Below are 18353 nucleotides of genomic sequence, written 5' to 3'. Positions count from 1 at the left end.
ACTTCAAACACTTTGTCACAGGAAATGTTCAAAATGTCCTCCGTTAGCGAGGATACATGCATCCACCCTCCGTCGCATGGAACCCCTGATGCGCTGATGCAGCCTTGGAGAATGGCGTATTGTATCACAGCCGTCCACAATACGAGCACTAAGAGTCTCTACATTTGGTGCCGGGGTTGCATAGACAAGAGCTTCCAAATGTCACCATAAATGAAAGTCAAGAGTGTTGAGGTCAGGAGAGCACGGAGGCCATGGAATTGGTCCACCTCTACCAATCCATCGGTCACCGAATCTGTTGTTGAGAAGCGTACGAACACTTCGACTGAAATGTGCAGGAGCTCCATCGTGCACGAACCACATGATGTGTTGTACTTGTAAAAGGCACATCTTCCAGCAGCACAGGTGGAGTATCCCGTATGAAATCATGATAACGTGCTCCATTGAGCGTAGGTGGAAGAACATGGGGCCCAATCAAGACATCACCAACAATGCCTGCCCAAACGTTCACAGAAAATCTGTGTTGATGACGTGATTGCACAATTGCGTGTGGATTCTCGTCAGCCCACACATGTTGATTGTGAAAATTTACAATTTGACCACGTTGGAGTACATACTGACGAAACTAAAATGAGCTCTAACATGGAAATTAAGCGTTTCCGGACCCATGTCCACATAACATCTTTTCTTTATTTGTGTGTGAGGTATGTTTTCTGAAAGTTTGGCCGTAGCTTTTTGTAACACCCTGTATAGTCTATCGTTTTGGCCACATATGAGATCACTAAAACATTTTGTGAACGTGCTGAAAAAATTTAAGTAACTGTTTGTGACGTTAGTAGGAGGCGTACACTGGTGGAGAGCGCACCTGTTGATGAGGCTGTACAGCGTCCTGTCGAAGACTGGTCGCTGAGGTGGCGCGAGCCAGAACTGCGGGTAGTAGGCGAAGGCCAGCGTGGTGGCGCCTGCGTGGTAGACGCGCATCTCGTGCGTCTTGTCGCCGTCTAGTAGGCTGGCGTTGAGCCGCTCCAGCACGTAGTGCAGCATCCCGCGGTTCGTCGAGTCTCCCACGAACAGCAACTTCACCACCAGAAACAACACGTATCATGCTATTACGTCTTCGTATACGCAGATTAGAATAAAGCTCGTGTAGATAGGCTTCAGAACTCTCATTATCTAATAAGTTAGGAACTCTTAGGAAGTCGAGAAAGAAAGAAACCAAGGACCATTGTCCACGGAAAAATTTGGAAATATGTGTTAAGAGCCTATGGGATCAAACTGCTGACGTCATCGGTCCCTTAGTTTACACACTACTTAATCTAACTTAAACTAACTTACGCTAAGGACAACAGACACCCTTGCCAGAAGGAGGACTTGAACCTCCGACGGGGCGAGCCGCGCGAACCGTGGCAAGGCGCCACAGATCGCTAATGTTTGAGAGGAGGAAGTATGTTCCAAAACAGTAGCAAAAATACAAGCAATGCTTATAGCTTGGCTTGACAGCAAACATTACTTTGGAATACTACGACGTCAGAAACGGAATAGAATGTTAAAAAGTTGACTGGAACTAGATCAGTAAACAAAAATTAGCAGCCAGAAAGTTACGTACGCTATTATGAGATGTGCGATATTTAAACTGAAACGGTACAGTAGTTTCCGCTCTATAAGCAGCAGGTTTCGCTGCTCGCTCGCACCGGGAAATAGAAACAGAGGCGGCTCCGCAGCTAATTTTATTACACGACGCGGCCGGCCGCGGGTGCAACAGAACCCATATGGACGGGATGAAAGAAATTTGTCAGGCTTCATAATATGTATTTATATGGGTCGTGTATTATGCATTTCTTGTACGTGGATGTGAATCTGCACATGAACTTTCCTAATCCTCCTCACATGTTTCCGTAAAGCGTGGCCAAATCTTTGTTGGGAAGTAGTTCTGTAGTATAGTAGTACCAACCTTACTCCTGGCTAGGGGATCAGAGAGACAGCACAGGCAGGTAAAAGTCAAAGACTTTCCAGTGTCACAAGATTTGGGGTGGAGAGGTTGGTCACGGCCAAGTGGTTCGACCACCCCCTCCACCGGGGCCCAGGAAGACCTCCGGGTGCCCGCCATATTCTAGGGGGTGTTACAGAAGACGGGTAAGTGACCAGACGTGCCCTCAGTGCGTCTGTCTCAATGTTCACGCATAGAAGAGAGGTATTTGAATATTTGTACTAATTCTTTTATTTCCAGCTTCGGATTGTGTAAGGAAATGAATGACCTCGTTAATTTAGGAAATTTGACCCCCTGTGTTAATGTATCTGGTCCCCAGTTTGCCTGTTATCTTTCTCACGTAGTGGATGTCCTACGTAAAATAATTGGGAGGCTTTGGTGGCATACATTTGGCCAATGCAATTCCGTCTTGCCCGTAGAAAAGTGCGTGCAGATTCCTATATAATATACCCGAGCTATAACTTGTAAAATTGTAATATCTGTAAACTGGAACAATTGCGGCAATCGCTGTAAAATCGAGTGATAATATTTAAAATAAATACGTAATCAATTGTCATCAATCTTTAACATACCCTGAAAATCACAAAGAAGTCAAGTTAAAGGAATTCATTTAAAATAAAAGATATAGAATGCAGGGACCCACACATCAGCGTTTGAGCCCCCCAGCCTCTTGCCTAGTATCGTACAGAAAGGGCACACTCTCTAGGTAGTGCTCTCAAGCTCCCCTCCCCAGTTATCCGTTGCGCAATTTTGATTCAGGGCTTGACATCTACTTTCATCTGGCGTCCCTAGGCAAGGAGGTAAGACGGTAAACTTTCAAAACATTTTGCATTGCGTGTACAAGAAGTAAACATACATACGTGGTATAGCGTAAATACACTCCTGGAAACTGAAATAAGAACACCGTGAATTCATTGTCCCAGGAAGGGGAAACTTTATTGACACATTCCTGGGGTCAGATACATCACATGATCACACTGACAGAACAACAGGCACATAGACACAGGCAACAGAGCATGCACAATGTCGGCACTAGTACAGTGTATGTCCACCTTTCGCAGCAATGCAGGCTGCTATTCTCCCATGGAGACGATCGTAGAGATGCTGGATGTAGTCCTGTGGAACGGCTTGCCATGCCATTTCCACCTGGCGCCTCGGTTGGACCAGCGTTCGTGCTGGACGTGCAGACCGCGTGAGACGACGTTTCATCCGGTCCCAAACATGCTCAATGGGGGACAGATCCGGAGATCTTGCTGGCCAGGGTAGTTGACTTACACCTTCTAGAGCACGTTGGGTGGCACGGGATACATGCGGACGGTCATTGTCCTGTTGGAACAGCAAGTTCCCTCGCCAGTCTAGGAATGGTAGAACGATGGGTTCGATGACGGTTTGGATGTACCGTGCACTATTCAGTGTCCCCTCGACGATCACCAGTGGTGTACGGCCAGTGTAGGAGATCGCTCCCCACACCATGATGCCGGGTGTTGGCCCTGTGTGCCTCGGTCGTATGCAGTCCTGATTGTGGCGCTCACCTGCACGGCGCCAAACACGCATACGACCTTCATTGGCACCAAGGCAGAAGCGACTCTCATCGCTGAAGACGACACGTCTCCATTCGTCCCTCCATTCACGCCTGTCGCGACGCCACTGGAGGCGGGCTGCACGATGTTGGGGCGTGAGCGGAAGACGGCCTAACGGTGTGCGGGATCGTAGCCCAGCTTCATGGAGACGGTTGCGAATGGTCCTCGCCGATACCCCAGGAGCAACAGTGTCCCTAATTTGCTGGGAAGTGGCGGTGCGGTCCCCTACGGCACTGCGTAGGATCCTACGGTCTTGGCGTGCATCCGTGCGTCGCTGCGGTCCGGTCCAAGGTCGACGGGCACGTGCACCTTCCGCCGACCACTGGCGACAACATCGATGTACTGTGGAGACCTCACGCCCCACGTGTTGAGCAATTCGGCGGTACGTCCACCCGGCCTCCCGCATGCCCACTATATGCTGTCGCTCAAAGTCCGTCAACTGCACATACGATTCACGTCCACGCTGGCGCGGCGTGCTACCAGTGTTAAAGACTGCGATGGAGCTCCGTATGCCACGGCAAACTGGCTGACACTGACGGCGGCGGTGCACAAATGCTGCGCAGCTAGCGCCATTCGACGGCCAACACCGCGGTTCCTGGTGTGTCCGCTGTGCCGTGCGTGTGATCATTGCTTGTACAGCCCTCTCGCAGTGTCCGGAGCAAGTATGGTGGGTCTGACACACCGGTGTCAATGTGTTCTTTTTTCCATTTCCAGGAGTGTAAATAAAAACATAACGGGACCGCGGATGCAGATTGGAGAATGGTGTTCGACGGAAACGGATCGCTTATTAAAGAATATTTACAACAGCAGCTTACGGTGTTACGTGATGTCATTCCTAAACTTAAAAACGTAGAAAGGTGAAATAATGACGAAATCATTATCTGTTATTCCGACAGCATACAAACACGTTTCCAAAAATTCTACCACCGAGTAGCAAAATCTCTACTCCGTGTATTATTTCAGTCATAATAGTGATGAACACAGCGATTTAAAATTAGTAAAAAGATAAATTAACTGACGTGACACAACTTTGGAGATGAAATGGTTCAATTAGTTAGTTTAGGGTCTAACATAGCCTTCAGAAAATTTTCTCATGGGGAAAGATGAGCAAAACCGGTCGTACGCTTCCCTTGTTAGATGGGTACATGTCTGGCGACCCTGAGACCTTTCAGTTTGCACCTGGTCAGCGCTAGCTGTCCTATATAACCATAATAACCAGGAATGCTGAACAAGTTTCAGTGAACTCGGTACAACGCGGCGGTCCAATTTTGTATGTCACAGACATGATTTATGCCTAACTAGCTCGGTATCTTAAAAAAAAAAAAAACTTACACTACACGCCAGTAGCATGTCGAGCCGACATTTTCTTCAACACTAACTACTGTCAATTGCAAGTTGTATGAAAACAGTAATATACACACATATAAAAAAGTTTTTCATCACCCCGGTTTCCAGAACTATAATAGACATTCTATTTGGATGTTGTATCACAGACACAGTCATTTTGACTGTTCAGAAATGTCACTAAACCCGGCCAAGGATGTAAACAACCATGCAAAAACAGCGCCTATCAGACGGAGAGGGTTCAACAGCCGATCAGTTCCAATCATTCCACCAGGAAGGAGGTACACAGCTCGTGTGTCTATAGTTCAACCATGCCTAGACGGTCAACACCGCGGTTAGACCGCGGTCGCATTGTTACTTAGTGCCAGGAAGGGCTCTCAACAAGGAGATTTCCAGCCGTCTCGGAATGAACAAAATGGCTCAAATGGCTCTAAGCACTATGGGACATAACATCTGGGGTCATCAGTCCCCTAGACTTAGAACTACTTAAACCTAACTAACCTAAGAACGCCGGACGGAGTGGCCGAGCGGTTCTAGGCGCTACAGTCTGGAACCGGGCGACCGCTACGGTCGAAGGTTCGAATCCTGGCTCGGACATGGATCTGTGTGATGTCCTTAGGTTAGTTAGGTTTAAGTAGTTCTAAGTTCTAGGGGACTGATGACCTCAGAAATTAAGTCCCATAGTGCTCAGAGCCATTTGAACCATTTTAACCTAAGAACATCACACACATCCATGCCCGAGGCAGGATTCGAACCTGCGACCGTACCAGCAGCGCGGTTCCGGACTGGAGAGTGAACCAAAGTGATGTTGTTCGGACATGGAGGAGATACAGAGAGACAGGAACTGTCGATGACATACCTTGGTCAGGCCGCCCAAGGGGTACTACTGCAGTGGATGACCGCTGCCTACGGATTATGGTTCGGAGGAACCCTGACAACAACGTCACTGTGTTGAATAATGCTTTTCGTGCAGCCACAGGACGTCGTATTACGACTCAAACTGTGCGCAATAGACTGCACGATACGCAACTTCACTCCCGACGTCCATTGCGACATCCATCTTTGCAACCACGGCACCATGCAGCGCGGTACAGATGGGCCTAACAACATGCCGTATGGACCGCTGAGGATTGGCATCACGTTCTCCTCACCGATGAGTGTCGCATATGCCTTCAATCAGACAATCGTCGGTGACGTGTTCTGAGGTAACTCGGTGAGGCTGAACGCCTTAGACACACTGTTCAGCGAGTTCAGTAAGGTGGAGGTTCCCTGCTGTTTTGGAGTACCACTCTGTGGGACGGACGTACGCCGCTGGTGGTCATGGAAGGCACCGTAACGGCTGTACGATACGTTAATGCCGTCTTCCCACCGATAGTGCAACCGCATCGGCAGCATACTGGCGAGGCTTTCGTCTTCATGGACGAATATTGGCGCCCCCATCGTGCACATCTAGTGAATGACTTCCTTCAGGATAACGACATGGCTCGACTAGAGTGTCCAGCATGTACTCCAGACATGAACCCTATCGAACATGCCTGGGATAATTGAAAACGGCTGTTAATGGACGACGTGACCCACCAACCACTCTGAAGGGTCTACGCCGAATCGCCGTTGAGGAGTGGGACAATCTGGACCAACATTGCCTTGATGAGAATGTGTGTAGTATGCACTACGAATACAGACATGCATCAATGCAAGAGCACGTGCTACTGGGTGCTTGAGGTACCGGTGTGTACAGCAATCTGGACCACCACCTCTGAAGGTCTCGCTGTATGGTGGTTTTCATGAGCAATAAAAAGGGCGGAAATGATGTTTATGTTCATCTCTATTCCCATTTTCTGTACAGGTTCCGAGGCTCTCGGAACAGACGTGATGCAAAACTTTTTTTGATGTGTGTAGAATAAGACATCTGATTAAAAAGATACTCTCAGTCAAGCTTTAATTTGAAAGACAATCCTGCGAAATGGTCTTCATCTCTATCTTTAATTTGCAGGAAAAGTGTAAAAACCAGAATAAAGTGTAATATTGAAATGGTATTAGCTATGAGCATCGTACAAGTGAGGTGATACAATAGAGTGAATGCAGCGGACCGAGCCCCAGAACCACAGCTACCACAGAGGCGTTGATATGCTAGAGATGTGTTTCTGAGTCACATGTAGCTGGTACGATTGCTCGGCGTGGACGCTTTTCTAAATCGGACACCGCTATCGTAAATTTGCAATGTGGAGGAAGCAAATGCCAGATATCCAGAGCACGTGCTAAGGTCAATTTCCTAAGTGGTCGATATCTCGTAGCCCTCTACGATATTGAAGATAATTTATTGTCTTACATTTAGTAACTGTATTACTTTTAATATATATCTATGTGTACTATAATACGAGGGTTGAATGAAAAGTAATGCCTCCACCTTTGTGAATTGGGATTGGATGGGAGTATTTTAATTAATCAAAAGCGGAAATTATCCTTAGAATGTGGTCTTTAATTACCAATGTTCACTTTTTCACATAGTCACCAGCTAATTAGATACATTTCTGCCAATGATGAACAAATTTTCTGAAGGCGTCACCGAAGAAGTCGACACACTGTTTCCGCAACAACAGTCTCACAGTTCTCTTAACGTCTTCATCAGAAGCATAATGATGTCGCTGCAGATAGTCTTTCATTATCGTGAACAGATGGAAGTCAGACGGTACTAAATCTGGACTGTATGGAGGATGCCGTACGGTGGTGAGATTCAGTCTCTAAAGTTCTGCTGTGGTGGCACGTGAAGTGTGTGCTTTGGCATTGTCACACTGCAGGATAACATTTCCCTATTCCTTTCGGACCCTTGCTAGCCGTCATTACAGAGTTCGCAGCGTTGTGATGTAACGCTCTGAATTTATTGTTGTTCCACGATCAAGGAAATCAACATCGATAACACCATCTGCGTCCCAGAACACTGTGGCCATGATTTTTCCAGCTGAGGGCTGCGTCGTGAATTTCTTTTTCTGGGTCGAGTCTTTGTGTCGATATTTCATAGACTGACGTTTCAAATCCGGGTCGTAGTGGTGTACCCATGTTTCGTCTCCTGTCATAATTGAATGGAGGAAGCCGTCACCTTCATTCTCGTACCGAGAGAAGAGTCCCTCGTAAATTTCAAGTCTGTGAGCTTTCATTTCAGGAGTCAGCATCCGGGGTACCCATAGTGCACAGATCTTCCAATAGCCAAGCAAAGCAATAATGTGACCCACACTTTCTTGTGAAATGTTGATTGTGCTTGCAGTTTCTCTCTGAGTGATACGACGATCGTCCTGAATCAATCTGTCAACATTTTTCTTGTGAAACTCGGTGGTTGCGGTCACAAGATGCTCAACACTTTGTTTGTCACACAGGTCAGATGTTCCTGCCTCAACATCTTTAAACTTACTTACATCTACATCTACATCTACATCTACATACATACTCCGTAATCTACCATACGGTGCGTGGCAGAGGGTACCTCGTACCACAACTAGCATCTTCTAACCCTGTTCCACTCCCAAACAGAACGAGGGAAAAATGACTGCCTATATGCCTCTGTACGAGCCCTAATCTCGCTTATCATATCTTTGTGGTCTTCCCTCGAAATGTAAGTTGGCGCCAGTAAAACTGCACTGCAGTCAGCCTCAAATGCTGGTTCTCTAAATTTCCTCAGTAGCGATTCACGAAAAGAACGCCTTCTTTCCTCTAGAGACTCCCATTCGAGTTCCTGAAGCATTTCCGTAACACTCGCGTAATGATCAAACCTACCAGTAACAAATCTATCAACTCGCCTCTGAATTGCTTCTATGTGCTCCTTCAATCCGACCTGATAGGGATCCCAAACGCTCGAGCAGTACTCAAGAATAGGTCGTATTAGTGTTTTATAAGCGGTCTCCTTTACAGATGAACCACATCTTCCGAAAATTCTACCAATGAACCGAAGACGACTATCCGCCATCCCCACAACTGCTATTACATGCTTCTCCCACTTCATATCGTTCTGCAATGTTACGCCCAAGTATTTAATCGACGTGACTGTGTCAAGCGCTACACTACTACTGGAGTATTCAAACATTACAGGATTCTTTTTCCTATTCATCTGCATTAAGTTACATTTGTCTATATTTAGAGTTAGCTACCATTCTTTACACCAATCACAAATCCTGTCCAAGTCATCTTGTATCCTACAGTCACTCAACGACGACACCTTCCCGTACACCACAGCATCATCGGCAAACAGCCGCATATTGCTGTCCACCCTATCCAAAAGATCATTTATGTAGATAGAAAACAACAGCGGACGTACCACACTTCCCTGGGGCACTCCAGATGATGCCCTCACCTCCGATGAACACTCACCATCGAGGACACCGTACTGGGTTCAATTATTTAAGAAGTCTTCGAGCCACTCACATACTTGGGAACCACTGCCATATGCTCGTACATTAGTTAGGAGTCTCCAGTGGGGCACCGAGTCAAATGCTTTCCAGAAGTCAAGGAATATGGCATCCGTCTGATACCCTTCATCCACGGTTCGCAAGATATCATGTGAAAAAAGGGCGACTTGCGTTCCGCAGGAGCGAAGCTTTCTAAAGCCGTGCTGATGCATGGACAGCAACTTCTCTGTCTCAAGGAAATTCATTATATTCGAACTGAGAATATGTTCAAGAATCCTGCAACAAACCGATGTTAAGGATATCAGTCTGTAATTTTGAGGATCCGTCCTTCTACCCTTCTTATATACAGGCGTCACCTGCGCTTTTTTCCAGTCGCTCGGGACTTTACGTTGGGCAAGAGATTCGCGATAAATGCAAGCTAAGTAAGGATCCAATGCAGTAGAGTACTCTCTGTGAAACTGATTGGAACCCCATCAGGACCTGGCGATTTATTTATTTTCAACCCATTCAGCTGCATCACAACCCCAGGGACGTCTATCACTATGTCCTCCATACGGGAATCTGTACGAGACTCAAACGACTGTATGTTTGTACGATCCTCCTGCGTGAAAGATTTCTCAAACGCTAAATTTAAAATTTCAGCTTTCGTTTTGCTGTCTTCCGTTGCCAGGCCAGACTGATCAGTGAGTAACTGGATGGAGGCCTTCGTCCCGCTTACCGATTTTACGTAGGACCAGAATTTCCTTGGGTTTTCAGCAAGATCTTTTGCTAAGGTATGACGGTGGTAGTGGTTGAATGCTTCGCGCATCGCTCTTTTTACAGCAGCACGAATCTCTACTAACTTTTGCCTGCCCTCATTCTCCCGATCTTTCTTGTACCGCGAGTGCAACTGCCTTTGCTTCCTGAGCATTCTCCGAATTGCGCTGTTAAACCACGGTGGGTCTTTTCTGTCCATAACCCACTTTTTCGGCACATACTTGTCCAATGCGAGATTTACAATGTGTTTAAAATTTGCCCATAATTCTTCCACGTCCATCGTACGGGAAGTAAATGAAGTCGACTCATTTACTAAGTGGGATGCTAACAAGTGCTTATCTGCTCTTTCTAGTAAGAATACTCTCCTAGCCTTCTTGACCAACTTTTTAACTTTCGTAACCATAGTCGTAATGACAACATCATGATCACTAATCCCTGTCTCAACACTGACACCGTCGATGAGGTCTGGCCTGTTCGTGGCTACTTGCCCAACGACGCACAGTACTCACATCAACACAATCACCATAAACTGCTTTCATTCTCTGATGACTCTCCTGTGGGATGGCACATTCTGCTGTCAAGAATTCAATGACTGCACTTTGCTTAAATCGCAATGACTGGCCGCCTGCGCAGGGTTCCATACTTTACACTGTAACAACACAACCCTTCAATGCTAAGGCTTCCCGCCAACTGGAGCTGTGGAGAAGAGGCTAGGGAACAAGCCAGTAACTGCCGCATGCCAATGCTTTTCAGTCAAACCTCGTATGATATTGTTTGCTACTACCATAAGACACAAACTAAGGAATTTGCTTGAAAAACATCTATGTTGGCATCAAAATCTTCTCCCCGATCCAACACTACTTTCGGGCAAATAAATCGTTCGTGTTACGAAATTATGAGTGACTGCAACATTCCTTTCTCATAATTTCACGAATCAGTTCTCTTTGACACAATGTTCATAGCTATTTAAGGAAGTTTCAGCAGTACTGCTAGTATGATCTACATGTCGCTGTGCATTAGCTCAGCGTCATTACCTACAGAGATCTGGACTTGTTTCCACCAGAACGTAGTTATCAAAAATTACTCATACTGCTGGCACATTAAATTAGTAAATTCTGTTTACAGAACTGAGATTCTCATCTAGCCAGTAATAGTGGGTGGACAAGTTTTTATTTTCCGGAGATATTGTAATCGCCGCTGAATACACTTAAATAGCTCACCCTCGTCGGCGTCGCACCAGCGCATGTTCTACATTGACCTTATGAGTCAATGACTGGTCAAAGCAAATGTATTTTAGGTGCATATGACTTTTATATGGTTATCAACGGACATACACTTAGATATGTGAAATACCAATTTATATTTATTTCAAATTACCCGTGAAAGTATTAGAATATAATTAAACTACCGCCTAATATGACATAGTCCAGTCAACGAAGGAAAGTTAAGTAAAAAAATTGCGTAGTCGCAAATTTTTGTACATTGTTAGGAGGGCATGTGGTGAACAACATTCTGAAAATCCTGACCGGTGGGGTGTGAGCGTTCGGGTGGGGAACGTGGGGTTGAAGGTCACCTCTTAAAGCATTTCTTGAATGTCTCGAAAACCGCGGCTCCTACCGGAAGAATTTCCCAAGACCAACTTTAACTGCAATAAACTGCCTATAAAAACTCCTATTCATTTTTTTCTCTAGGACTAATAGTTTCCGTGTTGCAAAGCGACGGAAAAATCGCATTTTATTAAAAGTAGTTAGTTAATGGTACAAAACTAACGTTCACTGTTAAATGAAGTGTGTTAAGCAGACATATTAAATGTGTGTACCACTTATAGCCGCAGCACAGCCGAGTTAAGGGATAAATTGTGTTCTGGGGGTGTAGCAGGACGTAGGAGGTGTGACTGGATAGTAGAAGTGGGAGGGAAGGTATGACGCCGGGTTGTGGTCATGCATTTCCCTCCTTCACAGTTATGCAAACTGAAGAGCAAGCAGATGATTTCCCACACTGCATACCCCACAACGTCACATAATGGAGCTACAGGATGTTTTACAACGTTATACTGACCCCCATGGAGCGCGTCTTGTTAACCACAGGAGACGAAGTTTGCAGGCATGACGTGGGAAGTTTATTTTCCGCAAGAAGTGCATTAACATTACGTGGAAGACAGATGCGTTACTGATATTACCAACGCAAGAAATTACTATGGACAGAATCATCGTACATTTCTGCATACTGTTCTACACTACTAGAGAGGAAATAGTAGCTGTATCGTTTTTCCGGATAAAGCAACTTCTTTCATCACGAGCGCTGCTCGATCTTCAGTTCATAAACAGACTAAACGTTCGCAGCATTTCCTGCCTAATTCTCTTACACGTTATGAAAAAAAATAGCTTCTCTGATCTCGTGTTTTTATATGTGAGTTACTTTCAGTTAATTAAATGAGTACTAATTTGATGTCGATAAGTGAGATTTTATGTAGAATATGTTTCTATAAGCAATGGGCGAGAAGCGTGTAATTTGTTTTATGTTGTCAGTGACCTTTGGTGTGTTGGTCAGACAGGAACTGGATAGGTAAGTGTGCTGCTGACTATCGTTGTCAGCATATTGTGAAGCCACGTAATTGTTTTGAAGTAGCTTGATGGTGAATTTGTGATTGATCAGGGAGATACTTCCCTTCACTGAACATTAATTACGTTACTGGAAGAGTACATACATCCCCTACATTCAGAAATAACTGGCACTTGTAGAGTAGACTGCACTCACTGGAGCCACTCACCGCACATACACACTGTATCTTTCAAGGTAGGTGTAAATATATCTGATGCAATGAGACTAATCATGTTCAAGTCTAGAACAGTAATCTGCTGTATTCCGTTGCCTGACTTACGATGGGATATCTGAAGTTTCATAATACATTGGTGACGTTCTTGTGTTGCAGAGGGAGACCATATAAGTCTTTGGGCCTCTTCAGATGTTGGGAGAGCTGAGGCTGGGGTGATATATTTAATACATCTCATGAACTGAAACGCATTCCAACCAATGACAGTGAAGGCAATGAAATTGAGATTTTCTAATACGTTATTGAAAGCGTGTCGCACTTGGGACAGGCTCTTCAGTGTGATAGACAGCTGACAGCTTTAGCTGTTCAATATTTTTACGTAATAGCTGACTTAGCAACAGCAACTTAGCACTCATTTAACAAACTGAAAATAACTCCACTATTTAAATACGAGCTCAGGAAATACACTGTGGTGACTAAAGTCATGGGCTACCGCCTATTTTCATGTCGGAATTCCTTTTGCCCGGCGTAGGGCAACAACGCGACGTTACACGAGCACTACAAGTCGTTGGAAATCCCCTGCAGAAATACTGAGTCATACTGCCTCAATAGCCGTCCGTAATTGCGAAAGTGTTGCTGGTGCAGGGTTTTGGACACGAACTGACTTCTCCATTACGTCCCGTAAATTTTCGATGGGAGTCATATCGGGATACCTGGGTAGCACCATTCGCTCGATTTCTCCAGCATGTTCTCCACACCAATCGTGAACAGTTGACGCCCGCTCACATAGCGCATTGTCATCCACAAAAATTCCGTCGTTGTTTGGAACCGTGTCGTCCATGAATGGCTGCAAATGGTCTCCAACTAATCGAAATCCAGAGGACCCAGTCCATTCCATATAAAATACTACCCACACCATCATGGAGCCACGACCACCTTGCACAGTGCCTTGTTGACATTTTGGGTCCATGGCTTCGTGAGGTCTGAACCACACTCGAACCCTGCCATCAGCTCTTACTAGCTGAAATAGGGGCTCATCGAAGCAGGCCGCGGTTTTCCAGTCGTCTAGGATCCAGGCGATACGATCACGAGCTCAGGAGCGGCGCTCCAGGCGATGTCATGCTGTTATCAAAGGCACTTACATCGGTCGACTGCTGCCATAGCCCATTCACGCAAAATTTGGCCGCACTGCCCTAACGAATACGTATGTCGTACGTCTCACATTGATTTATGTGGCTATTTCACGCAGTGCTGCGTGTTTGTTAGCACTGACAACTCTATGCAAACGCAGGTCCTTTCCGTCTTTAAGCGAAGGCCGTTGGCCACTGTATTGTCCGTGGTGAGAGGTAATGCCTGAAATTTGATATTCTCGGCACACTCTTGACAGTGTGAATGTCGGAATATTGAATTCCGTAACGATTCCCGAAAATGAATGTCCCATGCGTTTAGCTCAAATTACCATTCCGCGTTCAAAGTCTGTTAATTCCCGTCTTGCGACCATAATCACGTCGGAAACCTTTTCACATGAATCACCTGAATACAAATGACTGCTCCACCTACCTAGCGCCCTTTTATACCTTGTGAATACGATGCGATATTTCTTATAGGAAATTTAATGCAGTTTAATTTTGTGCTGAGAAACACTTTCGCTAAGCCGCGGTTTTCAAGATGTTCAAGAAATAAAAACTGAAATTTAAACACACCCCACCCCAACGCTCACATCCCACGGGTCAGCAGTTTTAATATGCTGCCCATGACACTCACTCTTACCACTGCACAAAAGCCTGTGGCAGCAGGATTTTTTCCCCGACTGGACCTCTTTTGGTCTTCGTTGACTGGGTGACAATAGAAAGAAACGCGATAGAGCTAAAGGAAACTCTATGTGAATGTGAGGAAAGCTCTTCTTATGTATCGTAACACATAAGAGTACAGAAGTGGTGGCCTAAAGCATGTACTGACTCAACATGCTCTGCAAACTGCTGCAAAAATGTCTGCGAACGTTGTGCGATGAGAGCAACCTAGACAGATACAAGTAAACAATCGTCAGATAAACAATATCCCTATAATTTCTTTGAGTTTATTTCGACCTGGTAGAGATCTATCCAAATTGAACATATTTATATTACACTGATTGAGGTATTTCAATTCGTCTGTGAAATTTACATAACCTGACAATTTACAGTCCCTTGGGGTACAGCTTTTCCAAGTAATTCATGAGAAGTAGTGCTACGGAAATGAAGATCATAAACTCTAAATAAATTAGTGGAGCCTTTGAATGGAAACACCTCTAATCCTAGTGACGCACCAACGCAAGGAACAGTTTTCCTCCTATGTCTCATGGAACTGTTCCACGGATCCTGTGGGCGTATAAAGGCCGCCTCCAATGTAAAGTATTTGAACAGTAAATTCAGTAATTTTTGTTCCAGCTGCTATGAGACATACTGTTATATTGGAGATCAAAGAAATAAACAGATATTCCATGAAATAAGGAACGTATAAGCCAAAATATTGGGCAACATACAGTTCTAATACATATTGACGGAAAAAAATCGCAATACCAAAGAATAATGAATGAAGAGAACTAAAGTTTTAGGAATGCATTTGTCTAGACAACATATTTAAGAGATCAGTACCTCAAGATCACAGGTTAATATAAGAGTGAGATAAGTCATTGCAAATGTGAAACGATGTTACATTAATAACCGGTGTAACCGCCAGAATGAGATTGAAAGCTTGCAAACGTGCATGCATTGTGTTGTACAGGTGCCGGATGTCAATATGTGGGATGGAGTTCCATGCTTGTTACACTTGGTCAGTCACTACAGTGGATGACGCTGGAATTGTCGTCCAATGATCTCCCGTATGTTCTCCTCTGGGGACAGACCTGGTGATCGAGCAGGCCAAGGAGACATGTCGGCACTCTGTGGAGCATGTTTGGTCACAATGGTGTTATGTGAGCGAGCGTTATCCCGTTAGAAAACACCCCATGGAATGCTGTTCATGAATGGAGCACAACATCTCGGATCACTGATTGACGTACGAATATGCAGTCAGGTTGCGTGGGATAAAAACGAGAGTGCACTTACAGTCATACTAAATCGCACCCGAGACCATAACCCAAGTGTACGACCAGTGTTCCTAGCAGGCAGACAGGCTGGTTGTAGCTCCTCAACTGGTCTCCTTCTAACCACCACACGGCGCTATGGGACTTAACATCTATGGTCATCAGTCCCATAGAACTACTTAAACCTAACTAACCTAAGGACATCACACAACACCCAGCCATCACGAGGCAGAGAAAATCCCTGACCCCGCCGGGAATCGAACCCGGGAACCCGGACGCGGGAAGCGAGAACGCTACCGCACGACCACGAGCTGCGGACCCACAAAAAACAACAGACGTACAACCTGCTTCCAACGAGCTCTCATTTGACCCCACTGAAGTCGTAAATGGCGGTGGTTTGGGGTCAGTGGATGTCACGCTACAGGGCGTCTGTCTCGGAGCTATTCTTGAAGTAACCGATTTGTAACAGTTCGTTGTGCGCTGTCGTGCCAGCTGCTGCTGAAACTGCTGCTGCAGATGCAGTGCGATGCGCCAGAGCCATATATTGTTGTCAGTGGTACAGGTAACCCGCTCTTCAACCAATTTACAAAGTAAATTAGACCAAAAACAAGATACAGATAGTGGCTATATGTATACATTGAATTTAAAACTTTTTAAAGATGAAAAATAAACTTGAAGTTTTGAGATATGCCATAGATGACTTACTGCACTGGTAGTTAAAAACAGTGATAATAAAAGGTAAAATGAAACACAAGAAAGCCGGCCGAGTTGGCCGAGCGCTTCTAGGTTCGAATACTGCCTCGGGCATGTATGTGTGTGATGTCCTTAGCTTAGTTAGGTTTAAGTAGCTTTAAATTCTAGGGGACTGTTGACCCTGAAAGTTAAGTCTCATAATGCTCAAAGCCATTTGAACCATTTGAAACACAAGAAATGCACCCTTGAAATATTTAAAACCTGTTGCCGGAACATTGATATTTGAAAGAAGCACTTGCTTGGCACTACAAACAGGAGGGATCTTCCATGGGATAGGGAATCAGTTCTTGAAGGGGAAAAGATTGACCAGTGAAGAGGGTAGGAATGTGGTGGTACAAGGACAGAGGAGTGGTGCATTGCAGCCGTGGGGTAAGAGTAGCTATTGGAACAGAAGAGGGATAAGAATAGAAGGGAGAATTGGTGACGCTAATGGTTATTGGGAAAAGAGAGTTGTATGGGTAGAAGGACAGAAGGGGAAAAGTGGGGTAGGAAAATGTGAAGAGGGGAGGGTATTGGGTGGGGTGGACCTATAGCTGGCAGGATGAGTAAATGTCGGGGCAGAGTTCAGGATATGGGAGGCAGGGATGATTAAAGTTTCGTTGGCAGAGCATGTAGAGGGTGGGTAAATGAAGGGTTGATGGGAGGTGTTGGTAAAGGTGCGGTAACATATGAGGATTGGAAAGTGGAGGGGAAAGGATAGGATTATGTGAGACCAGTTTGCAGATGGTGTAGATTGCTTGGTGGTGTTTAGTGTGAGTAAGGAGAGACGGGAATGTGGTGAGTTGCTAAAGGATCCTTGTGTGGGTAGGTAAACGGATGTAGAAAGTGAGATGAAGTGCATGAAGTTCGAGGATCTGGAAGGTTTTATAGAACTGGGGAGGGGCAGATATCTATGCAACATCTGCATGGCAAGGGATGGGTTGGATTAGGGATTTGTAAAGGTGGAGGGTAGTGGGGGCTGTAGTCCCCATGTTCGTTCAGTTAGTAGTTTTAGTCTAATGCAGGTTTTCTGTTGGAGTTTAGCAGAGAGTTTTCCACATTAGTTGCCAGTCAGGTTAGTTCAGAGTATATTAGTGTTACTTAGCTGGATGTCATGGAGACGGAAGGTGCGGGTGGTGTGTCCTATAATTATTGCATGAGTTTTGGAGGATTTAATCTTAAGGAGCCATTTTTTACACCAGGAATTAAACAGATTAAGGTGGACTTGGAGGGATCGTTGGGATTTCTGGAGCGTAGAACAGAGGGCGAGGAAAGGAGTGTCATCAGCATACTGAAGGAGGTGGATGGGAGAAAGTGGTTTGGTTATATCGGCAGTGCAAAAGACGTAAAGGATAGGGGAGAGAACGGAACCTTGGGGCACTCCTACAGTGGGACGGAAGGCGCGGGAATTCGTGTTGTTAACAATTACATAGGATGGACGATTGGTGAGAAAGGAAGCAATAAGGCGTACATAATTGATTGGAAGTGTATAAGTTTGCAGTTTGAAAAGGAGACCGGTATCCGGTACGCAGTAGTATTCTTTCTCTAGGTCAAGGGAGACAAAGATGGATTTACGATCGTTGAGCTGTTGGGATAGGAGACGGGTGAGGTTCAGGAGCTGATCATCAGCAACGCTAACGACCGTTACAGCGTGTATTTAAAGCAAACTTCATTCATCATCTTTCAGATGTAGGAACATGCCTACCAACTTCCGTTTATGTCG

The 18353-nt window shown here is 45.4% G+C and overlaps 1 protein-coding gene across 1 annotated transcript in view; it reads right to left on the bottom strand.

The window, feature by feature from the left end:
- The window catches only part of LOC124722339 (cadherin-like and PC-esterase domain-containing protein 1), a 106802-nt gene that overhangs the window by 53811 nt on the left and 34638 nt on the right, over positions 1-18353 (bottom strand). Inside the window, exon 2 of the mRNA XM_047247513.1 lies at positions 863-1074. Within this exon, the coding sequence (XP_047103469.1) occupies positions 863-1074 (212 nt within the window). The remainder of the gene's footprint in view (positions 1-862; positions 1075-18353) is intronic.

Source organism: Schistocerca piceifrons, chromosome X (genome assembly GCF_021461385.2).
Source record: "Schistocerca piceifrons isolate TAMUIC-IGC-003096 chromosome X, iqSchPice1.1, whole genome shotgun sequence".
NCBI lineage: Eukaryota > Metazoa > Arthropoda > Insecta > Orthoptera > Acrididae > Schistocerca > Schistocerca piceifrons.
This window is presented reverse-complemented; position numbering and strand designations above follow the sequence as displayed.